At 34.7% G+C, this 26,229-nt stretch overlaps 1 protein-coding gene across 3 annotated transcripts in view; it reads left to right on the top strand.

Annotated features, from left to right (window-relative positions):
- EXO1 (exonuclease 1) overlaps positions 1-22,477 on the top strand; it is a 37,253-nt gene extending 14,776 nt beyond the window's left edge. Inside the window, exons 8-13 of one of the 3 annotated variants that reach the window (XM_024740480.1) lie at positions 5,412-5,637; positions 8,669-8,915; positions 12,869-13,427; positions 17,237-17,338; positions 20,435-20,628; positions 22,339-22,477. In XM_024740480.1, coding sequence (XP_024596248.1) covers positions 5,412-5,637; positions 8,669-8,915; positions 12,869-13,427; positions 17,237-17,338; positions 20,435-20,628; positions 22,339-22,477 — 1,467 coding nt within the window. The remainder of the gene's footprint in view (positions 1-5,411; positions 5,638-8,668; positions 8,916-12,868; positions 13,428-17,236; positions 17,339-20,434; positions 20,629-22,338) is intronic. The other 2 variants (XM_024740481.1, XM_024740482.1) reach the window with 2 other exon arrangements.
- Positions 22,478-26,229: the final 3,752 nt, after the last annotated feature.

The following is a 26,229-nucleotide window of genomic DNA, read 5'->3' as shown; positions in this document are numbered from 1 at the left end:
TGTCCCCTGCATCGGCAGGCGGACTCTCAACCACTGCGCCACCAGGGAAGCCCAAAAGGGTATTTTTTAATAGCAAATACTACAGTACTACACGGTCGTTGGTTGGCTGAATCCGCAGATGCAGGAGAACTGCGGATATGGAGGGCTGACTATAAATTATACTCAGATTAACTGTATTGTTCAAGGGTCAACTGTATTAGTTTCAGGTGTACAACATAGTAATTTGATATTTTTGTAGATTATATTCCATACAATGTTATTATAAAATATTGACTGTATTCACTGTGCTGTACATTACATCCTTGTAACTTATTTATTTTATATCTAGTAGTTTGTACCTCTTAATCTTCTTCACCTATTTTGCTCCTCCCCCACCCCTGGCTTCTTTTTCATTGCTAAGTCCTTTTGCTTCTTTTTTGTCTTTCTGGTTAACAGTTTCTCCTTTCTCATAGTTATCCAGATCTTTACCCTTACTCACCATTCAGTTCTTTACTAAGCATTTGTTAAGTACTATAACAAGCATAGTTAGGTTAGCTAGTGTTCTGGAATATAAAGAAAAACAGAGCATAATCCTTGCTTGTGAGGTACTCATTGTCTAAGGGAGAGACACATGGTTATATATATAGAAATATGGTAAGTGCTATAATAGATGTATTCGAGGCTCCCTGGAAACAAAGGGCATGCACTTAACTCCACCTAAGGAGAGAATACTTTTTTTTTTGGCTGTGTTGGGTCTTAGTTGCAGCACCTGGGATCTTTGTTGTGGCATGCGGGATCTTTTGTTGTGGTGCGTGGGCTTCACTTTGCTTGTGGTATGCAGGCTCAATAGTTGCGGCATGAGGGCTTAGTTGCCCCGTGGCATGTGGGATCTTAGTTCCTTGACCAGGGATCAAACCTGCATCCCCTGCATTGGAAGGCGGATTCTTAATCACTGGATCACCAGGGAAGTCCCTAGGAGAAAATACTTTTTAATAATCATAAACATTTCTTGAGCATTTGCTGTGTTCTAAGTGCCATTCTAAGCAACTTAGACATAGTAATTCATTTACTCCTTAACAAGCCTCTGAGGTCAGTACCATTATTTCCATTTTACAGATGAGGAAACAATTAGAGGGAGGTTAGGGGACTTGCCAGCTCACAAATTTAATCAATAGGGGAGCTCTGATTCCAAGCCAAGCCCTCTACTGTCTCCTTATAGAGGAACTGGTGTGTGTCCTGGCTTTACAAAGATGAGTGGGGGTTTTCAAGATGGGTGAGTGGTTCCACGCTGAAGAAAACAGCATGTGTGAAAGAGGATAACATGTTAAAGGTACTCTAAGTAGTTCATTCTGGCTGTACCAAGAATGTCTTAGTGTTTACCACGTAAAGGAAACAGAGCACCTTGAGAAAGAAAAAGAGGTGAACCTAGAGAAAATGGCCACTGACAAACTGGTGACCAGTTGAGCATTGAAAAGAATCGTTACTGTCAGCTGAAATTAAGCTTATTAAGAGAGCACAAATTCATGATGATACTAAAAAAGAATTTTATGTTCATCAACTCAAATTATATAAACCTTACATTCAGGTTGCTAGTTCCTTTTTTTTCTGTTTTCTCTTGTTCTGTATCTGGAACTTCTATTACTTAGATATTGGATTTTTCTGGTCTTCAAATTCTGGAACTTTTCTATCTTACTCATGTCTTTGTCTTTTGCTGTTTCTGGGAAAAACTTTTTTTTTATTTTGTCTTTCAACTTTGCACTATCCAGTATGTAGCCACTGGCCACATGTGGCTATTTAAATTAACATTAAATTAAATTTTAGTTCTTCAGTTGCATTGGCCACTTTTAAAGTCCTTAGTGGCTACCATGTTGGACAGCACAGAACTTTTCTATCATTGCAGAAAATTCTGTTGAATTTTTACTTTTTACTATCATTTTCATATCTAAGAACCCTTTCTTTAATTGTGATTTTTTTTAAGATTTTGTTTTATTTCATGGATGTAATCTCCTCTTTCCCCCCACCCCTCTCAGAATATTAATTATAATCTCTTGTACATTTTCTTCTGCTCTCTGCATTATCTCTGTTTGCTTTGGATTTTTTTTTTTTTTCTATGTGTTTTGACTTTTCTCTTTCATGGTGGAGACTTTTTTTTCAAACACCTAGAGCTTCTTGTCAATTTGTTCCTGTTTGGGAGAGGCACTGAGAAGCTTAAGAAGCTTTGTGTGAATGAGTGGGGCTTATAGTCTTGGGTTTTACTCTTTGGTGAACTGGTTGGAAACAAGCTGCCTTTGTTTTGTGATGTGATGTGATCAGCATGTTTTCTCTGTACAGTTCTTTTTTCCAAAAAGGGATCCTCCAATTTCTACTTAACTATGTAAATGTGGCTGTTTGCATTTTGAGAGTAAGAGAGGGAAATGAGCTGGGGTGGACCAGGAAGGGGTAGGGCTGTTCCCCACTATTCATTATTTAGCCTTTAATTTGATCTCTGTCTTTAGACAAATGGATGTTTTCATCTTCTGAAGTACCTACTGTTTTTATGTTATTGTTTCTGGGTTTCAAAGGTCCAGTCGCTCTGAAGCAGATGGGTGTGAATTGACTGTATGGACAGATTGAACATGAGCGCCCAGGAGTCAAATAAACATTTTTTTTTAAGCCCTCCCCCTACTTGGGGCCTCCATGGTACCTGATCCCTTAAATTTCTGAATCTTCAGGTTTCTGTATGTGGAATTTGTGGGTTGTTTTTTTTTTTTTTGGCTGCATTGTGTCTTCATTGCTGTGCATGGGCTTTCTCTAGTTGCAGTGAGCGGGGCTACTCTTTGTTGCAGTGTGCGGCCTTCTCATTGCAGTGGCTTCTCTTGTGGAGCTCGGGCTCTAGGCATGTAGGCTTCAGTAGTTGTGGCATGTGGGCTCAGTAGTTGTGGCTCGCGGGCTCTAGAGTGCAGGCACAGTAGTTGTGGTGCATGGGCTTAGTTGCTCTGCAGCATGTGGGATCTTCCCAGACCAGGGCTCAAACCCATCTCCCCTGCATTGGCAGGCAGATTCTTAACCACTGCGCCACCAGGGAAGTCCGGAACTGGTTTTTTACAGATATTCTTTTCTGCAGATGCTTACAGACACTTTGATCTTTCTTGGGCTAAGTTCTTTATTTTTTTCTTTATTGAGGTATAGTTGATTTACAATATTATATAAGTTTCAGGTGTACAACATAGTGATTCACAATTTTTAAAAGTTATAATTTATTTATAGTTATAAAATATTGGCTATATTCCCTGTATTGTAAAATATATACTTGTAGCTTTCTTAAACCTAGTAGTTTGTACCTCTTAATCCCCTACCCCTATCTTGCCCCTCCCTCCTTCGGCTAGGTTCTTTAAATTCTTCTCTCTATACTCTTGTCTTCACTGTGGTTTGGAAGTTACAGATATCTCCTAAATTTTCTGTAGATGGTATTTGTGTTTGTTTCTTCTTATTGCTTTGGGGATGATTTTTTTCTTATTGACTTATTGACATATTAGTTTCAGGTGTACAACATAGTGATTCAATATTTATATGCATTAAGAAATTATCATGATCAGTCTATTTACCATCTGTCACCATACAGAGTTACAGTATTATTATTATTATTATTATTATTATTGCCATGCTGTGCAGCATGAGGGATCTTGGTTCCCTGACCAGGGATTGAACCCGTGCCCCCTGCATTGGGAGCGTGGAGTCTTAACCACTGGACCACCAGGGAAGTCACATAGTATTATTTACTATACTGGTCAGCCCTCCATATCCATGGGTTCTGCATCCAAGGATTCAATCAAATTGGGTCTGTGGTTGGTTGAATCTGCAGATGCCCGCAGATATGGAGGGCTGACCCTACTATTCCATTTTATATAAGGGACTTGAGCATCGTGGATTTTGGTATCTGAGGGGGTCCTGGAACCAATCCCCTGCAGCCACTGAGGGATGACTGTATTCCCTGTGCTGTACATTATAGTTCTGTGGCTTATTTACCTTATAATTGGAAGTTTGTAGGAAAAGGGAACTGAAAAGTCTTTATTCTGCTATCTTCTTTACACATTTGAATTACTGATATTATAACTTCATCAGAATGATCCTCAAGTTTTTCCTTTGAGAAACTCAAAAATAATTGGTTGTAATGAAAATGTTCAGATACAATTGGGAATGTTATGGCTCACTAAGATGGCCATCCTTCAGAAGTCCAAATCCTTATCAGATTATTTTTTTCATAGAGAAATTTCTTTCAGAACCACTAATTGTACATCGAACTAATTCTTATTATTTATCTAAGATTTATTCTTCCCAGTCAAGTTTTCTACTTGCCTATTTCTTTTTTTTTTTAAATAAAACCATCAGTGGGATCTAATGCCATGAACTATGCTGCTTAAACTGTCTTTATTATACCTATTCTCTCAATTATTCTAAATTACCTTCCTTGTTAATTCTCAGAGTATATTATGAATAATGTCACCTCGTTTTTATTTATTTATTTATATTTTTAGTCCTTTCTTTAAGTGAAAGATTAGATTCCAGATTCAGGTGGCACTTTTGTCAGGTGGAATTCACACCCTAGTACCAACATTTTTTGTACCAGTGTTAATTTTTCCCTGTGCCTCTCCTACTCTATTAGAATATCATTGACATCCTATTAGCAGATCATTTTCATCTAAAATATATTTAGAAAAAATAATAAAATAGTTATTAATTGTGAATAACTTGTTTTAGCATTAAAAATGATTATTTACCAATCCTTACTGTCAATAAGTTCTTTCTTGGAGAAAGTTTTATGCATGACTCAATGTAGACCAAAGTAGCTTTCTGTTTAATACATAGGTATTGTCTACTAATACATACCTATTTAATACATAGGTATTGTCCACTAAAGAAGCTGTTGTTTTGTAAATTAGATTGTTTTGGTTTGAACTCATCCAAGTTCTAAAGATGGGATAGTTGATTAAATACATAATTTTATGGTTTTAATTTTCAGGTCCTTTGTAAAGGGTATGTCAGTGATTATTTAGAGGCTTATTGCTAGATGATTATTAAACTAATTAGTATTGTATATTGAACTAATACTCAAATTTTAAAAGTACGTTTTTTCTGGTAACGTTTCTTCAAGTGTAGTTTTATTTCTTGCACTGTTCATCTTAGGAAGATTCATTTTTTTATTTCTTAGAAATGAGCTAATGAGTTTGCTTGACTCTCATTGGGAGAGAAACAGACCTAGGAATACAAGACACATTTAATGGAAAAGTATAGGACCAGCAAAGTAGAAAATGTTATTATTAGAGGACAGATATTTCATCAAAAGCTGTTCAAAGGCGTAATTTAATTATTTACTTATAATTTATGTTGATACAGAGGGAAATGATTTAACTGTTTTTCTTCTTAAAGTAACCTTTTTCCTTTTACTATTTTAGCCTGCCCAATCAAGAAGTCATAGTTGGACTGACAAAACATGTCAAAAGTCATCTAATATTAATAGCATTTGGAATAGGAGCTATTGCCCTAGACTTGAGCTGGACATTGTTTCAGATGCTACAAAGGTGAAGGAAAATCCAAGTACTGTGGGCATTGAACTAGTGATTAGTACTAAAGGATTAAATCTTCCAAGGAAGTCATCCATTGCAAAAAGGCCAAGAAGTGGTATGTATTTTGTTTTTGTGAAACACTAGTGACAATTGGTCACAGTTTAGAAGCTTTATGGTTTTAGTTCTTACATTTAGGCCTTTGATCCCTTTTGAATTAATTTTTTATATGGTGTGAGGTAAGGATCAATGTTCACTTTCTTTTGTATATGGCAATCCAATTGTTCCAACACCATTTGTTAAAAAGATTATCCTTTTTCCATTCAATTGCCTTGGCACATTTGTTGACAATCAGTTGACCACATATGTGCAGGTCTGTACCATTGGTCTCTTTTCCTGTCTTTATTCCAGACACACTGTCTTGATTTCTGTAGCTTTTATAGTCAATCTTGAGATCTGGTAGTGTAAATCTGGTAGTGTAAGTCCCTAAGTTTGTTCTTCTTTTGAAAAGTTGTTTTGGCTATTCTGTGTTCTTCACATTTCCATACAAATTTTAGAATCAACTTGTTGATTTCTTAAAAAAAAAAAAAAAAAAAAAAAAAGCCTGCTGAGATTTTGATTGGGATTTAGTTGAATCCATATATAAGTTTGGGGAGAATTGACATCTTAACAATATCAAGTTTTCTGATCCATTTGTTTAAATCTTCTTTAGTTTAAGTCTTCAGCGATGCTTTGTAGTTTTCAGTTTACAGGTCTTGCACATATGTTGTCAAATTTATCTGTATATTTCAGATTTTTGATGCTGCTGTAAATGGTATTTTTAATTTCAATTTCTGGTTCATTGCTAGTATATAGAAATACACTTGATTTTTGTATATTAATCTTGTGTTTTGCAACCTTACTAAAATCACTTATTAGTTCTAGTATCTCTTTTTAGACTCTCTAGGATTCTCTATGTAGGCAATCCTATCACCTGCAAATAAAGATAGTCTTGCTTCTGGATACCTTTTATTTCTTTTTCTTGCCTACTGGAACCTCCATTACAGTGTTGAACAAAAGTGCTGAGAATGAAAAAAAAAAAAAAAGTGCTGAGAATGGAATACTAGGTATTGGGAAAAGGTTTTTTCTTTCCACCATAGAATATGCTTAGAAATGGAAAGAATCCATTTCTTCTCTCTTCCTTCTTTCCCTCAGACATTACATGAATGAATATCTGACAACAAAAACAAAACAAAGCCCTTGCAAACTTTTAGTTCATGCCCTTATCTTTTAAATTTAGGTATAGATTATTCATGTTTGGCCAAAATGTCCTGATTCCTTATGAGCCTAAATCTTTTTCATGATAATATCTCTGAACCCTTGTTTCCTCTTCTGAAATGGGAACAATATTGCCTATCTCACAAATTTTTGTATACGTGATATAACATATAAAATAGCCCTGGTACATAGCAGGTACACTGTACATATTAGTTCCTTCCCTTCTTCTACCATCAAGGTAGGCTTATTCATTTTATGTAGAGAGCTCATCAGTAAATTACCTATGTCAGACTAAGTCTGCTCTTCGTTATAACTACCATTTATCAATGGATTTTGTCCACAGGCACACACACAAACACAAAAACAGAACAAAAAACAGTAAATGTTTTCCCTCTTTAATGTGACAGCCCTTCATATATTTAGAGACAGCCATTGTGACCCTCCTAAATTTCTTTTGCAAGCTAAAAGTTCCTTATCCAGGTTATGCTTTGGATACAATACAAATTTCTTAATAATTTGTAACTACCACAGTGAGTGGTTGTTGAGATGTGGTCTGCTTACCATAGATCATATTTAGAATTGTGGCACTATTTCAGTCCTTCATCCAGCAGCTGCTTTTACTGCTGCAAACTAAGATAACATGAGCTTTTAGTAGTAGTATTGTCATTTTGCTGGCATTTCCTGAGTTTATAATCCACCAGTTGCTGTTAAGCCAGGTAGTTATATTTTTAAACTTAAATATGGGTTACATTATCCTTACTGAGGTAATCTTAATTCATTATAATCCATTGTTCTGCCTATTCTTTTTTTTTCTTTTTTGAAACTTTATATTGTCTTCTAACATGGGTATTATGTCACCTGGAAATTTGAGAAGTATGGCTCAAGTATGTCTTAAAGTTTCGCTTAAAATATGTATACTAAGTCTATGAATTTCTCCAAATAGCTAGTCTAACAACCTTATAAAAAGAAAATGAGATTAGTGTGGTGTGGCTTCTTGGTGAAGCCTTGCTGGGGATCTTACGATGTTTATTTTTTTCCTCTTCTGTAAGAGCTCCCAATTCCCTGCATAATAAACAGATTTTTACAAGTTTACTGACCTATAGGTTTTTTTTACTCTATACATTTTTGAATTTGAGGTATCACCTGGTCTGTAGTATTTTGGCACCCTCAACTGTTTTACCAACTTCTTAGAGTCATGAGCATTTACTCCCATGTGAGTGGAAGCTATTCAGACTGAGAATTAGTTGGACTAATTAAAAGTACCTTAATGCTATCTCTATGTCCTTGCCCATTTCAGCTGTAACATCTTACATTGTTTAGTCTTATGATTTATTCTTATACCAATAAAATGTGTTCGTTACACAGCAGTCTTCTAGAGCCCCATAGCTATGTAATGAATGAAGATAAGAGCTAGAGCACAAATTATAGGACAATCAGATACACCTCAAAAACCGTAACTCAGTGATGGTGTGTATATATAGCTCCTTGAAACATTTTTTTTTTTAATGTTGAAACAATTTTTTGAACCAAACATTAGTTTAACCATACATTTAATTCCTTTTTTTTTTTTTTTTTTACATTCAGAATTAGGCCCTTATTGTATAATGAGTGTAGAGCCTTACATAATTGATTGTACCCTGAAATTTTGGTTTAGGTAATTTCACATAAAATAGTACAAATAATTGACATTAAATCATAGCCAATGTTTGAAATCGTAAAACACAGCCAAGGGAATTTTTTTTAAGTCATTCTTTTATTTCCTTTTCTGATGCATAGTTTAAAAAAAAATAAGACTTCATCTTTAGGACAATAGGACATGGACTGTGAAACTAAGACCAAATGTCTAACTATACATGAAATAAAGATTTACAGATAATTTTGTTTTTACTTAGAAGAGCTATCAGAAGATGATCTATTTGGTCAGTATTCTACTTCCTTTACAAAGAAGATCAAGAAAAATAGTTGTGAAGGTGATAAATTATTGAACTCTTCTGAACGATTTATGCCTGACCTGGTAGATGGAAATACTATTAAAAAAAGCTTAAGCACACCACCTAGGACGAGAAACAAATTTGCAACATTTTTACAGAGAAAAAATGAAGAAAGTGGTGCAGTTGTGGTTCCAGGAACCAGAAGCAGGTATAGTTATATCTACAGAATGTTGTGTGTCTGTTGTATTATATACCCTGTTGGTATTTATTTTAATTGTCTTGAATAACATTGAATCTAATGGGAAAGGTGTAAGACCTGGCTTAATCCAATTACAGTTTTTTATCATGTATTGCTTTAGTTCCACTGTCCCTTGAACTTCTGTTACTTTTGTAATCTCTCCATGGAGAACCAAAATAAGAATTGTAGACCTTACTACATTTTGCATTAGAAAAACTCTGTTACTTTGGGGGTTCCTCCCCCCCTACTTTGTTTCTATTTTTTTAGTTTCTTTAAGAGCTAAATATAATTTTGCAAAGTATTTTTAGAAATCTATTTAAATGCAGATGACTATGGATTTCTCATATTAATTGATAATCTGATACCATACTAGATAATGGGTTACAAAAATGAGAGACATAGTTTTTGCTCTTGAGAAACATGCAGTTTTTCGTAGTTGGAGAAGTAGGTCAGTAACAAAATCTTTCCATACAGTGTGGTAAGTACAATGACAAAATCATACATGAGGTGTTTTGAGGGCATCTAATGCTGAGGCAATGGTTGGAAATGGTGGGAGGGAAGGGATGAGTGTTAGGTGCTGTTACCTAGGTTTAAATGATGAGTGGGTGAAGCGAAGAAGGGAGCCAGATACTTTCCCAGCAGACTCATGCAGCTTGGACAGAGGCATGGAGGTGAGCAACAGCACGGAGCATGGGGTTAACTCTTTGCTGCTGATCACTGCTATTATTACTTCTGCCACAATGTAAGTTGGGAAAAGGATGAAAAGGGAGCAGAAATGTAGATGATGAGGGAGCGGAAATAAGCAAGCCAGTTCATGAAAGGCTTGTAAGCCAATCTAAGGAACTTGAGTCTTTAGGGGTGATGGGAAACATTTAGAAGGTTTTAATCAAGGGAGGAGTATGATTTGATTCCTGGTTTAGATAGACCACTCTGAACACACTGTGAAGAATGGATTCTAGAGGGCCAAAGCTGAGCAGAAAGATTAGTTAGGCTGTTGCCATAGTCCCTGCTAGTGAAGATGAGAATTTGAAGGGTCAGTATAACTTAGGGGTTAGGAATTTGGACTCTGGGGTTAGACCACCTGGATTTAAATCCTGTCCTATTTACTCATGAGATGTTTGACTTGAGCAAGTTAATTTCTGGGTGCTTCTGTTTCTTCAAGGCTAACAAGTATAACAATCTTAGGATAGCTGATAGAATTAAATTATTACCATAAGTAAAGTGCGTAAAATATTGCCCAACAGATGATAAACATACAATAAATAGTTCTTATTTTATTGACTTCGGATAGTGGTACCACAACTAGAAACAGGAAATTTAAGTGTTAGAAGTTATTTAGGCATGATTTAGTAACTTTAAGAAAGAGAAACTTTATCAGCCCCTGTATTTCTCTAGAAGACTTAGAATGAATATTTTTTATTTTTCAAGTTTAATAAACTAGGTTGCAGCCAGATTTGTCTAACCATGATGATAGGAGAAGGACATGAAGGAATGAACCACTGATAATCCCTAAGCCTCCTTTAGGGGATGTTTCAAACCCTTCTCCCATCAAGTCTTGCCAAGGAAACATTCACAGTACAATGAAATGATCATTTAGATTCTTCCTTTGTTAGTCACCCTCATTAAAGGTGCTTGTTAACAGTGGAATAATAAAGAAGTAGGCCTTAAAAGATGGAAAATAGGATTCTAGATGATTTATGCTGATTTATACATTCTAGAAAGTTGACTTCTGTCATTCAGAGAAATTTTTGGAGCTCGTGTTTTATTTTTCCATTTGGGTGAAAATAAGATTTCATGTCTCTGCCTCTTAGTGCTTCTTTTTCTTTCCATTTAGGTGAAACTAGAATTTCCTTTTTCTGCCTCTTTGGAGACAGCTAATGAGAATAATGTTTGTGTGTCTCTACAGGTCTTGGCTATTAAGTCATTGTGGAAGCTTAATGAAATCTCTGTCTGAAGCTGTAAATAGCTGCTTTATATAGCTTAGTTAGTAGTTTCGCTAAGAAATTGTTCAGAGGATGCATTAAATGCTTGGAGAAATATTTTTTTCTGCATCAACCTCCTGTGAAATAATAATTGGGAGTAAATCTTTGATGTATAATTATGTGATCTAGATTATAGAGCAATATCTAATAATAATTAGATATTGTTAAATTAGTTTTCTTAGCTGATTTTCAAAGTTCTTTTATATGTTATTTCTCACAACAGTATTATGAGATATTCAGGTTGGCGTTATTTTCTCTATTTTGGGCTAAGAAATTGAGGCTCTTAGAGGTTAAGAAATTTCCCAGGGTTTTATAGTTAGTATTAGTGATAGGAAAGATTCCTAGTCATAGTTGGCATGGTACCTTGAAAAGAGCACACAATCTTATAGGCCTGGACTTGAATTCTCACTCTGTCATTTAATTAGTTGAGTGATCTTTCATATGCCATTTAACTTCCCTGAGCCTATTTTTTTAACTATAAAATATGGATGATCATATGCATAAGACTGTTTTAAGACTAGCAGAAGTTATATATATCAGACACCTGGCACAGTGCCCCGTCACTAATATATATGCCAGTGGTCATTCCCACCCCATTCTTTTTAATATAACATAACAGGAGGTATTAAATATGCAAAAGATTGTCTCCAATCTGTTGCTTTTTGGAAGTCTGTTTTAAGTCTTATCTTTATTATATAGATACTTATCCTAGAATACTGCCTATTTATTTTCTCAGATCTAGAAATATAATTATCAGTTAAGTCACACCATAGGCTGTTTGGAAAGAAACAGCTGTGAACTAGGAGGGGTTCTGGGTTTTAATTCTGTTCTTTAGTTGATTAATTTTATAACCTTGGGCTCTGTTACTCAAACTTCTCTTACCTACGAAATAATACATAGAAAAATGTTTGGATATCATAGGGGTTATTGTTTGCTTAAAAGGGAGCTGATGTTTCTTGCTCAGTGAAAAACCAAGTAAGACTTTTCCTTTTACATGCTGCTTCCTTCCTGCCCTGTGCCCACACACATCAGCTAAGGGTTTGATGTAAAGATAAGAGAGGATATTTACTCTCCAGCATTTAGTAAATATTCTGTTTAATCATCTTGGATTTGAACTAATGCCTATTAATGAGGTAAATTCTCTTTAAGTTTCATATTTAGCTGATCATACACTCTAGGATTTTCTTTTAAAACTAAAAACACTCCTTGACTACATCCTTCCCAGTAATGATACTGATCTTTGTTTCATTTATATTGGAGATTTTTTTGGTTTTTTTTTGCGGTACGCGGGCCCCTCACTGCTGTGGCCTCTCCTGTTGCGGAGCACAGGCTCCGGACTCACAGGCTCAGCGGCCATGGCTCACGGGCCTAGCTGCTCCGCGGCATGTGGGATCTTTCCAGGCCGGGGCATGAACCCGTGTCCCCTGCATTGGCAGGCGGACTCTCAACCACTGCGCAACCAGGGAAGCCCTATATTGGAGTTTCTAAAAGTGATTTTTTTTAAAGCTGCTACCCTGAATAAGTACTACCTCTTTAGTAATACAGAATTGAATAATTGATTTGAAAGTCTTAACCTCAATATTTAAATTAGTGTAGAAGTTTACAGGGTATATAAAAAGCTTGGTAGATTAGTATACTACTACAAGTTCCCAGATGGCTTGCTACTACTAGGAGGTAAGCTAAGATGAGGGGCAAATGGCTAATTTATTTTGCTTTTACAAAATAAGAGACCATAGTTATAAAGTGTCCTTTCTGTTGCATATTTCTATATCTGTTCAAATATTTGAGTATCAGCCATGTGTAAAATCTATTTTGCCTTTATGAAATTAATATATTTATGAGATTTTTAAAAAAGAACCATTTTTCCATTATGAATCTTGTCACCTTTGTGAGAAAACTCTAAAATACTTCTGCATTCTTTCTGTTGTTTTTTTCTGTTAGGTTTTTTTCCAATTCTCTGGGTTCTGCTGACTGTATATCAAAGAAAGCAAGCAGCCAGTCTCTAGATGAAACTGCTGTCACAGATAAAGAAGCTAATGTAAATGAATCAGATTGTCTAGATGGCAAGAAGTTGTTAGATATCAGTGTAGCACATAATTCAAGTGAGCATATTCCAGATGATGTGACTGTGATTGCTGAAGAGTCTCAGTCTTTTAAGACCAGCAGATTCACGAGGACCATCTCACCACCCACCTCGGGTACACTAAGAAGTTGTTTCAGTTGGTCTGGAAGTCTTGGAGAGTTTTCAAGAACACCAAGCCCCTCTCCAAGCACAGCATTGCAGCAGTTCCTTAGAAAGAGTGATTCTGCCATCTGTCTGCCTGAGAATAATGAGCCGTCTGATGTATCTCAGTTAAAGAGTGATGAGTCAAGTGATGAATCTCATCCCTTACATGAAGTGGATTGGTCTTCACAGTCTCAGGAAAGCATGGACTTATCACCACACAATTTAAATGCATCAAAACTTTCTCAGCCTTCTAGTAAGGATTTAGATTCAGAGGTAAGTCACATTATGAAGCGTTTGTTTTCAAATTCATATGTAAGAGAAAATAGGGTGTTTATCAGACAATTGAGGAAATTTTGCCTACATTATGGAAATAATTGATTGTTTTAATTTTTCATTCTAGATCTTACTGTGTAGAAAGTTCATGTTTTATTCATCTGAAGGGCTTCTCTGTATTTAAGACTCTTATACATTTAATCTAACTATATTTCTTGAATCACTGTGTTCCATTGATAGGTGTCTCAAGTTGTGGAGCACTTAAGACCTAAGCAGAATGATAAGCTTCATGAAAAGTTATTATAAATTTAATATTTAAATCCTTAATATACTCTTGAATTCAGACAACATTTGAAACCTTATAATGAAATGGCCCTGTTAATGGGATGGTGTTCATCGTAAGTTTTAGTACTTCAGAAATACATTTTTTATCTACTCTTACTATTCTTTTTGCAGTTCCCATTTATGACAAAACAAAATAGTAATAAAAGTGATTTTATGTTATTCTGTGTAAATTAATAAAAGCATCCTAGCCATCTTTTTAATTTGTAAAATATCTTTATCCTTACTTAAGTAAAATCAAAGCTCCAGATAAGTACTGCTCATAAGACCCAGTGACATCATATTTTAAAATGACATGATGGCATAATAACATTCTTTAATCTGAGTTATCTTAAATTTATCAATTTAACATACTTCATTTCATGTTCACAACTACAGTTACCAAGTTGTAAGAACAATTACAGCCTTGGTAATATTTGACAGAACTTTGAGGTCTGATAATCCTGAATATTAAACATCTAATAAATCAGTATATCTTGTGTTTATAAAAAAGGAAAGTATTTTATTCAAGTTCCTAAAGGAAACTTGAGTTGTATTGGACTCAAAGACAAAAGCCTAGTTACAATATGGAAGCAAATTGTTTTCATTTGGAGAAAGTGGAAATCAATTAATATATTCAAATCCAAAATCCATTCCATGTAGTGTTTTTTAAGTAAGAGTATGCCAAACCAAGCCCTTGAGGCTTTTGCTTTTCTTTTCCCATTCACTCACTTTGCCTTCAGTTTATCCATACTGTTCTAGAAGACTGTTTCTTTTAACATGAGGCTCCATTTTTGTTCGTTTGTTTTTTGCGGTATGCAGGCCTCTCACTGTTGTGGCCTCTCCCGTTGTGGAGCACAGGCTCCGGACGCGCAGGCTCAGCGGCCATGGCTTACGGGCCCAGCCGCTCCGCGGCCTGTGGGATCTTCCCCCACCGGGGCAAGAACCCGTGTCCCCTGCATCGGCAGGCGGACTCCCAACCACTGCGCCACCAGGGAACCCCTGAGCCTCCGTTTTAATGTCATCTTTTTCATTTTCCACATCTTACTGCATTTTTCTCATGGTACCATTTGGGTACCATCCCAGTTGCTATTTCTTGAACATCTTTCTTTAAAAATCACTGTCTATTTGTGAGGATAATTTCAGGTCTGCTGAGCTCCTTTTGGGTGTTCTTGTTCCTTTTCCAGCAGACATCTTCCTGCTTTACTAACTTTGTAAAGCTTTTAGCATGTTTTACTGAGAAACCTTACCAGCTCACAGCCTATGGGCTCATCATGCTGACAGAACTCTCCACACTTCTGTCTTCGGGGCTAACCATTTTTGTGATTATCAATTATAGAAACATAAATTCTCTCCCCTCAAAAACAAACAGACTAACTAAGAATCATTCATTAAGTCATCTCTTGCCACCAGATGTGGTAAATTCCTCTTTGCATAAATGAATTAATCGTCAAACAATTGGGACAATAGCAGGTAACATAAAAACTGTGTAATCTTTCTTTATTCAGAAAATGTTTTAAAGTGCCACTGGGGCTTCATTTTGAATATCAGGTTTTACTGTATGGTTTTGAAGGAAATGCATTGGAGACTTCTACTGGTGGTTCACTGTGAAAAGCAACAACCATGTATTCTATGTATACTGAGTTCATTAACAGTATTGGAGATTAATTAATCTTAGGATCTTACTCTTGATCTTTATTTTAAGAAATGATACAGCCCAGAGTCATCACTACTATAAGCAAGAAATGTTAGAGTTTCTGTAAGTTACAATCCAAATTAATGGAGTATTTTTCACTTTTGGATTGTTTTAAATATATAATACTATGTAGAATCTCAAGATAAATATTTTTAAAAAAAACCTCTTGAAAAATGCAGAAATGTAAAGCCTTCTGAATTTTCATTCATTGTCCTTTTTTATTTGACTTTTGTGGGAATCCAGATAATTCTGTCTATAGAAAAGTCTTACATGATGGGATTGGGGTGTAGAGGGTAGGTCTTAAAAGTCTTTGCTGAAGGTAACTGTGCATTTGATACAGTGCTACTCTACTTCTTGAAAGTATATGCCTTTTTTCTCTTTAATGTTGAACATGTTACACAATGAAAAAGAGATGTAGAACTATACTGGTTCAACCTTTTGTAGCTAGTAATTTATGAAAAGTATTAGCCAAGTTTACAAATGATGTTACAGCAGGAGACTTTTTTTTTAACAAGAGAACAAATCCACACTTTTATTTATTTACTTTCCAAAAAGTTTAAATCCTTGAAGGGGTGCAGCATCACGTGGATTCTGTGTCCAATGGCTTTAGCAGGAAGATTGCTTCAGAATTTGGCATGAACCCCATGCCATTGTTTCCATGAGCATGAGTTATTTTTCCCTAGATTACTCTGGTTTTGTTGAGTTTGCCACCATGAGTTACAGTGTTGTTCTTTGCTTTGTACACATAAGCATACCTCTTGCATAGATAGAAGTCAGTTTCATCTCAAGCATAAACACCTTCAATTTTAAGAAGACCTGTGGGCTTCCTCTGGTTCTGGAGACTCTGCTTACAGGTTTTTTTTTTCTTTCTTTCTTTTTTACATTGGGGCAATGTGGGATGCATGAAAATTTCAAGTATAGTCTTACATTGCCTGAAGCAGTTGTAGATTCTGGATAATATCACAATATACCAGACACTGGGTTGGCTTTAACATTATGTGACACAGCTTGTGCCTTGCTCACAGTTTGGAAGGGGATACACAGAACATCCAGTACAAAGATGACCTTGAACATGGATTTTGTTATAGGATCCAGGTCCCCAACATTGCAAACTTGGGAGGAGGAATTGAGATCTATCATGTCAGTATGGTTTAATCATGGCAGGAAAGACTCAGTGAAAATTACTCTTATATGTTTGGACCTGAAGTGATTAAGAAATGAATCACTGCAGCCATCTGTCCATTAAAAAGGAGGGCAGCAAATGCTTGGCATGTCTTTTTTTTTTTCTTTCTCCCAGGACAGTGATCTCCATATTGTGGGGGTTTTTTTGTTTTGTTGAGGTATAGTTGTTTTACAATGTTGTATTAGTTTCTACTGTACAGCGAAGTGGAGTTCCCTGTGCTATGCAGCAGGTTCTTATTAGTTATCTATTTTATACGTATTAGTGTATATATGTCAATCCCAGTCTCCCAATTCATCCCACCACCATCCCCCATGCTTATAGTTTTTTTTTTTTTTGCTTATAGCTTTTTAATTTATATTTTACACAGTTTACTTCTTCAGCTGGTTTTCTTTAGTGAAACTAGCAAACACCATTCTTTCCACATTAGATTAATTTTCTTTTATTCTATTTCATGCTTTTTATACTTTTTTTCTTCTGATAAATTACATTTTATTTACACTGATTTTCTCAATTTACTTGTTTTATGTTTTGTTGAATATTGGTCAGTTGTCATAAAAATTTGATAGTAAAAATCTAAGTTTGCTTTATTTTTTCATCTCGGGGATCTAGGAATCTGATTGCAATTTTAAGTCACTTGATAATCAAGGTAATCAGAAATCCAAGCTATACTTATTTCATTTTTCGAAAAAAGGCACGCTTCTAAGGAACAAGGTAAAACACTTACTTACTTAAATTATTTTTAAATTTCAGAAGCAGTTCATGCTTATTACCAGGCAATAAGAAATATAAGCAAAATTAAAAATCAAAATGCCTATATTCTTATTTACACAAAATGTCTACCTTCAAACCATCTAGAACCATATTTGTGCATGATTTGTAGGTGTGTAAATTGTGAAACCTGCTATTTTTCTCTTACAGTATACAGAACTTTTTCTATGTACTTACATAACATTACTTATAATGAATAAAATATGCCATTGTATGGGTTTAGCTAATCTTCTTATGTTTGTCCTTTACCCTAAAAATTTTTGCTGTAGCAAAGAGTACTACAACGAAGATTTTGTTGGTAAATATTTGAGTATTGTACACATTTTTGATTATTTTGTAGGGGTGAATTCTATGGAGTGGTATTACTGGTCCAAAGGCATACATGGTTTAAAGCTTTGATGTATATTGCAAAAAGGCATTCAAGAAATTGGGTACCTGATAAGCCAAGCTTTTTTTTTTTATCAAACTATGTAAATATATGTGTGACTGCATAGTGAAAACTTGTAAGTTAAAACCTATTTTATATATTAAGTGTTCTTGCCTGTAAATATCAAAATACTAATTCCTGACTTAAAAATGGGCAAGGGACATGAACAGAAATCACAAAAGAAAAAGCACAAATGGCTGATTAACATATAAAAAGCACATTCAACCTTATTAGTAATCACTGCAAATCAAAGTAATAAAATATTTCTTACCTCTCATTTTTCCAAAAAAGTTTTTAATTTACTCATTTTATAAGAGTATAGTGAGATGAATAATCACATGTTTAGGAGAGTAAGAATTGTTGTGCCATTTCTGGAAAGCAATTTGAAAGAGTTCAAATAATTTAACCCAGTAAGTGCATTCTAAAACTTGAGCCTAAGGAGATAATGAGAGTTTAAATACAAGAGCACTTATTCTTGCATTGGTTGCAATAATGAAAAATTGGGGGAAAAAAATCTAAATATCTAGAAATAAGAGAGTGAAATACATTAAATACGTTGTTGGTTTTAGCTCTTGGCTGGTAGATATATAGGTGAATTTTTTTTCTTTGTTTTCTCATGTTCTTCTGTAGTGAACCTATATTATTTTTCTTATATTTATACAAGAAAACTATATTCCTATAGTTAACATATTATTTTCTCATGTGTATTTTTAAAAGCATAAAACCTTTACAAAAATTTTAAATAAATGGCATGGCATATCTATTTGAAAGAAAGTCCCCATCTCATACTATATAAATATAAAACTGAAAGATAACAAGGATATGAATGTAAAATATGTAAATATAAGATTCTTTTAAAATCTTTGAGAAAGGCTTTTTCAGACAGATACTGTCTTGGAAAGATGTCCATATTATTTTTGAATGAAAAGGGAAACCATGCTATTAAACAATATTAAACACAATAAATAGCATGGTATTTTTGTTTGCTTAAATGCTGGAAAATACACGTGTGTATGTTTGTACAATCATAGTAAAATGTCTGGAAAGATACCAAAATTATTCACAATGATAGGATTAGAGATGTAGAAAGTACTTTCTCAAAAGGAGTTATATTAAAGATGATGGTTTAATGTCCTCAAAAGGAGGACATTAAACCATCATCTTTTTATTATTTTTATTCTTTCTGTCAGATTTGCATTGTCAGTGTTTTAACTGTCACTTCTGTTTTGGTGACAACTCCCCAGATGAACCCTCCTTCTTGCTCCCTAATATCCAAATTCAGTATCTAAAATCAAACTCATGTTTTTTTAACCTCTAACCAGTACTTCTCAGAGCATTTTTATCAGTTATATAAAATTATAATATTTGTTCTATGTCACTTAGTTTCAAAATCTTACGGTTGTCCTCTTTCCTTATAACCTCCAGTTGGATCCTTCTTTTTCAGGGGTTAAAGACAAACAACCAAATAACTATACCTATCTAAATCCTGTTTCTTTCTTTGTCTTATTTCTTGCTCTCCCTTTTCCCATCACCAACATCCTAATTCAAGATTTCATCTTTCGTGTGTGAGTCCTTCCATTCTTTATACACCCTCTACTAGATTCATTAATTTTAAAGCCTTGTTTTATATTACTACACTCCTACTATCCAAAAAAAATAGCAACAAAATTTTAATGGCTCCATATTTCACACAGCATAAAAATCAAGTCAGACAAAGACAAATATCATATAATATCACTTATTTGTGGAATCTAAAAAAATGATATAAATGAACTTATTTACAAATCAGAAATAGACTCACAGACATAGAAAACAAACTTATGGTTACCAAAGGGGATAGCAGGGGCAGGGGTGGGGAGATAAACTAGGAGTTGGGGATTAACATACCTACTACTATATATAAAATAAATAAACAACAAGGACCTATTGTATAGCACAGGGAACTATGCTCAGTATCTTGTAATAACCTATAATGGAAAAGAATCTGAAAAAGAATATATATATATGATATATATGTATATATAACTGAGTCACTTTGCTATACACTTGAAACTAACACAATGTTGTAAATTATACCTCAAGTAAAAAAATCAGTGGATTCAACTTAAATGTCAGTAGAGATCTGTTTAAGTAAATTACGGCACATTTATACAATGGAAAAAACAGGCAACCTATTCAAAACAAAATTCAGTTCTACATGTGAAATGGAAAAATCTCCAAGATACATTGTTAAGTAAAATCAAGATATATTAGGCAAGAAAAACAAAGTACATGACATTTTGTAGTATGCTGCCAGTTGTGTGTGGGGTGTATGTGTGTGTGTATGTGAATGAATTCAGTGGTTGTACAGGAAACTGGTAGCAGTGACTGCCTAAAGGCAGTGAGGGGGTAAGGGAGACTCACTTTTCTGTCTGTTCTTTTATACTCTTGATTTAGTGCCAGGTACATGTATTACCTGGTGAAAATATGATAATTTTTGTAGATGTTTATAAGCACACTTTTGCACATCGATTTTAGGTTATTTTTTGTTCCAGTGTATAAATAATAGTTTGAAATTAAATAAAGGTAGTTGCTTTAACAGAATAGTATTAAAACGGGCATTTAATCTTCAGGTTCCTGGGCTGTATAAATCTAGTTCTGTGGACAGTCTTTCTACAACCAAGATCAAACCTTTAGTACCTGCCAGAGTCAGTGGGCTGAGCAAGAAGCCATCAAGCATCCATAAGAGAAATCATCATAATGCCGAGAACAAGCCAGAAATGCAGATAAAAATCAATGAACTCTGGAAAAATTTTGTATTTAAAAAGTGAGTTATCTTGTAACTTATTCTAAAATGATAAATTTTTTTTTCTGTAATTTCAATCCCTGTCTCCTCTTTCTATTTTCATATGAATCAACTTCTTTTTCTCTTACCCTAAGAAAATTATTTTCCTCTAGTCCCTTTAACTGACTCTTTGTAAGAATATTTAACTTCAGTTTCTGTACCTTCTTTTAGTGAAAACGTAGCAAACTAAAAGCCTCAGTTCTCAATCTGGCTTTGGGGTCTCTCTGTTGTTAAGCAAATTACTTTTCCAGGCCTTAAGTGTCTTATTTTTCTTTCCTTCTGAATGTTGTTGTAGACATGGGAAGGTAATGCTCTGTGGTACTTCTGGATTTAAAGCAGTTTGTTTCCCTAAATTATCACATCTAAAATGGGAAGAATCAATGAGTTTATATGATGAATTAACCAGATTTCTAATGTATGTAGCAAACACTGTTTTAAGAGAATTGACTCTCTATATATCTACATTTTTTGAACCAAATTGCATCTGTTAGACAACAAAATTAGCCACAAAGTAGCATAGATTTATAATTACTTTATTTTCTTGTTCTTATTAAAGCAAATGTGCTAAGAATAAACACAAAGAAAAAGGGAGGGAGGGAAGGGGGGAGGTGACTTACATAGGATGATAAGATTAAACCTTACCTAATAGAAATGTTATCACAATCAGATGAGATAGTATGAGTGGAAACACTTTGTAATAAGTGCTGGACAATTATGTTTTTACTTTACATTGTGTTAAGTCTAGATTAAACCATATAGCAGTAGTTCTCAAACTTTTTTTTTTTAATATTTATTTATTTATTTTGGCTGTGCCGGGTCTTAGTTGTGGCACACGGCATCTTTTTTAGTTGCAGCATGCAGGCTTCTTAGTTGCAACATGCGGGCTTCTTAGTTGCAGCATACGAACTCTTAGTTGTGGCATGCATGTGGGATCTAGTTCCCTGAACAGGGATCAAACAGGGATCAAAGCTTTACTCAGTTCTGCTTTTGGATTATCCGTACAAATGTCAGCACGGTAAGAAAGGCAGATAAAGTCTAAATATTATTATGAAAATAATTTTGATCTTACAAACCCCCTGAAAGTGTCTTGGGAATTTTTAGGCATCTGTGGATCATACTTTGAGAACTGCTACTAGAGGGAAATTAAGGGTACAACAGTATTCTTAAATGCCTTTTAGAAAAATAAGACTTAATTACTCCTGTTGAAATTTTGTTGACAGGACATAGAATCAGTTTTGTTATCTTCATGATAGGATTAATTTTTATAGACATAGAACTTCCTTCCAAAAGTTGGAAGAAGGGGAAGGATAAAAAGATAGGGCTTAAACATTTGTTTATGCTTCACTCATGCTGGTCCTCAGCCAGACTTGAGAAGGATTCTAGAGAGAAAAGAACTAAAGTTTGTTTATTGGAACCATTCTGCCTTAGCTAGTATATATTTAGTAGTGGCTTGGCACCTACTTTGAAAGGTGATTTAGAAAGCAGTCATGGGTACTAAGAAGCAAAACTTAAATTTTATTGGGCATACTCAGAGGAGAACCTGAATGTGTCATATAATAAATTGAGACAAATTATACAGTAGAGGGTTTTATCCTCTTTACATACCTCTATTTTGTCCAGGTAGATTATTTTCGAATAAACACTACCCTAAAAACACCCAATAAATTCATTTTATTATATTATCTTTTGCAGAGATTCTGAAAAGCTTCCTTCTTGTAAGAAGCCAGATCCCCTGTCTCCAGTCAAAGATAACATCCAGCTAACTCCAGAAGAAGAGGATATATTTAACAATTCTGACTGTATGCGTGTTCAGAGAGCAATATTCCAATAAACACAGGAAGCTGGGAGGCTATTGCCTGCAAGAGAATCTCTATCAATTTCATGTCCTGTTTGAGAATGAAGCAGTTATCAGTATGAAAGACTTGTTCTTAGATCTATGCTATTTATTTTTAAATAGAGTACATTTTGTATATTAGCTATGTAACTGTTTTTGTTCAGCTTATTATATTTTCATAAGAAGCTAACTAGAGAAATAATTTTGGTTTTGACAGGTTTTTGAAGTTTTAATGTTAATTGAGCAAGTCCCTTGGAACTTACAAAAATCTACTCTAAAGATTTCTGTAATGTTGTCAAGTACAAGGATGGTAAATGGAAAACCACAATTCTGTGGTCATTTTGTACTAGAGGAAATTACTGTGTTTCTTTGAGCTATAGTTTTTTCACCTGCCTTTCCTGTCTGTCTTTCAGGGTTGAATTGGATATACAGTTGCTGGGATGGGAGGGGTAGTTGGAAGGGTTAAAGATCATTGCATAAATGGGGCAGTGCTCTATTTTCCCTGAAGAGTTTGGTTGGGTTACAGATTGACAGTAAAAGAAAATTGGTTTCAGCATCATATGAAAGGCACTACTTCTTATATCATTAATATTCTTAAACTTCAAAATAGCCTATTTCTCTTATATGTCTTTTTTGAAGTGTGGGTTAAAAATTCCCTAACGTATATTTAAAACTAGTATCCTAGGTGCAATGTAAAATATGAAAGCTGCAGGGTCTGTGATGTGTACATACTCTGCAAAGAAATAGATTCTTGGAAAGAAAACCAGCTATGCAAGTGAAGATCTGAAGTAAGGAAGTGAAGTAAGTGACAATCTGACAGGAAGTAAAGGAATTGTAAAAGTGTCTGATATAGAGGATAAAGGAAAGGGATCCAGAGCATTTTAATTTTTAAATGAGACTTAATAGAGGAGGTCAGAGTGGAACAAAAAACATAACATTGTAAGAAACAGCATAAAAATGTTAGAAGGGGAAAACAATTTTTTTAAAAATCTGGAAAAGATCAAATACAAAGAACAAAAGCAAATTTGAACTTTCTGTGAATGTTTCCTGTTATAGAACAAATTAAGAAAGGGAAGATGGTAGCAGTGCTGTAGTTTGTCAATCTCTGAACCGTCGCATAGCAGCAACTGGATAGCAAAGTCAAAATACTAATGAACAACATTACAACAAATTTAGATGGCATCATATACTTAAATCCTGAAATATAAGTGGGTGAAGACAAGCTACCGAAAGCCACAAGACCACAAAGTGGTACTGGCGTCTATTTGGGAGAAGTAGAGCATGGCAATAGGGCATCTAATGGACCTGAGAACAGAACTTAAATAGAATGATTGTTGAAACACATAGCAGGCCAAGTTGCAAACAGCCATTTGAAACTGGGAGATGCTTTGAGCATTCCAGTGGTGAGTGAGTGCAGGAGACCTACAGTAATGTCTGAAGGAATGAAGCAATGTAGTCCATATGAACTTTTGAAATGATTTGCCATATTTGTCAAGGCTCCACAGAAGAGAAACTGCTGGCTGTAAAACCAAAATTGAGCAGGAGAGTGACAATAGGCACAAAGGAAGATAAGGTTAAATACAGTGAAGGGAGGAATTGTTGACCAAGAAATCTCAGCAGAATGCTGTTTTTGTTTTTGAACACTGAAAACAAAAGCAAAAACCACCAACAACAAAACAGCTGAGGTTTGAGAAGGCCTCATGACCCATGCCTCCTCAAAGTTAAAGAAAATTATTTTTACTTAAAAAGAAACCACATAGGGCTTCCCTGGTGGCACAGTGGTTGAGAGTCCGCCTGCCGATGCAGGGGACACGGGTTCGTGCCCCGGTCCGGGAAGATCCCACATGTCGCGGAGCGGCTGGGCCCGTGAGCCAAAAGAAACCACATAAAAGTTTTTAGATCAATCCCTTACAAAATTGATTTAAAGGAGTCAAGAGCAGAATAACGTCTTTACAAATAATGAAAATCTACCAGAAAGGTCCTGAGAGCAGATCAAAACCAGTCTATTTCAAAATGTGCTAGAAGTTATTAAGAAAATAGTGTAGGATACGAAGGAAATTTAGAATTGGAAAAACTCAGAAGAAAAATAAAAAAGATAAGCTCAGGAAAGTATTAGAAAAAAATTTCGGAAATTAAGGCTAAACTAGAAGGAACACAAGCAAATAAACATACAGATAGACGATGCCTTAAAAGAAATAGGTAAAAATCAAAACAAAATGGAAAAAGAACACTTTAAAAGAGTAGGAAGTGACAGATGTTGAAGATGAGGCAGAAGGTCCAATATACAGATAATAGGAGTCTCTGAAGAAAAAGAACCCTATTTTCAGAAAACGTTAATTTTTAAAAGATTTGAAGCTATTTTTTAAATGCACTATTATACCCAAGATTATTGATCCCAAACTGCCAACACCAAGACATAAGTGACAACAAGTTACTTTAAAGAAAGGAAAAATCCTCTGGGTAGGCAAGAACAGCAAGTGACATGTAAGGAAAAAAAAAGATGATCATCACACTTTTCCACAATTATTCTTTATACATGAAGAAAATGGAGTAACTTGTTAAAGATATTCAAGGGAAAATGTAAGCAAAGGCTTTTATATTCAACAAAATCAACTTTCAATTATAAAGGGCACAAACTTATCCATCGAACAAGAATTTGGAAAATACTGCTCACTAAGCTCTTCCTGAGGAATCAGAAAATAACTGAAATAGAAAAACAGCACTATAAAGATTGGTGGTGACCATCAAACATAGTGACTTGTACAATTAAAAATTTGGGAGCTAAAGGGGAGAGTATGATATGCAATGGCTGTATGTCCAGATGACACAGGTAGTATAACTACAGAGGAGAGACCATATGCAAAACATTTGGTTTAGCTCGTAGTAGTAGTCTGATATTGTTATTTTAGGACCATTCTGCATATAATGTGGGATAGTATAAATGAATATTTATGGGATATTTTAATTCATCCCCAATTTTCTTGAGAACCAGAATTTTTAATGTCTAGAGAAAGGAGATACAGATAAAATACAGAACAGGTTAATTTTTTTTTTAATGTAGTTATAAACTTGGGAGTACTGATAGAGACTTATGAATGTATATACACACATACTATATATATACATGTATATGCATATATATATATACACACTGAAGAGACCCAGAAAAAATATCCAGTACCAATGAACATCCCTATCACTCAACTTGTAGTCTTAAAATACAATTTTTCACCAAAAGAAATGAGAGCTTCTTGGAAAAATAGTCTGGAAAAGAAGTGTAAAAGACAAGCCTGGGATATCTTGTTAAAACAGAAGCCTTTACTGACTACTAATGTAATTTCAAAATGATTAAGGAGACACCTGAAGAGGCCCCCACTGTCCAAACATGGGAGAATTTGATCTTGAAAAGATAATTGTTTACTGGAACCCATCATAAGCATTTTAAAAAGTTGGTCACCTTCAGAGGATGATAGAATATCAATTCATTATCTTGAATATGGGAAAATAAAAGAAATATCAGGCATTTTCCCTGTCTGTACTGTACCAATGGGTAATAAAACAAGATAAATCTCTTTTTACTGTTCTAATAATGAAAAAGATAATATCACCATTTTGCAACCCCCGGTGGATTAATGGATTTAGGCTTTGAGCATCAGCTGCTATTAACATCATAACCAGACATTTTATGTCTCATAATGAAAGAACTCAGCATCCTCTGTAGTCTTGCCAAGGGATTGGAGATGAGTCTG

This window comes from Neophocaena asiaeorientalis, unplaced genomic scaffold (assembly GCF_003031525.2).
Source record: "Neophocaena asiaeorientalis asiaeorientalis breed wild unplaced genomic scaffold, Neophocaena_asiaeorientalis_V1.1 scaffold291, whole genome shotgun sequence".
In the NCBI taxonomy this organism is placed as follows: domain Eukaryota; kingdom Metazoa; phylum Chordata; class Mammalia; order Artiodactyla; family Phocoenidae; genus Neophocaena; species Neophocaena asiaeorientalis.
Note: the sequence above shows the minus strand (reverse complement) of the source record. Positions and strands in the feature narration are given on the sequence as shown.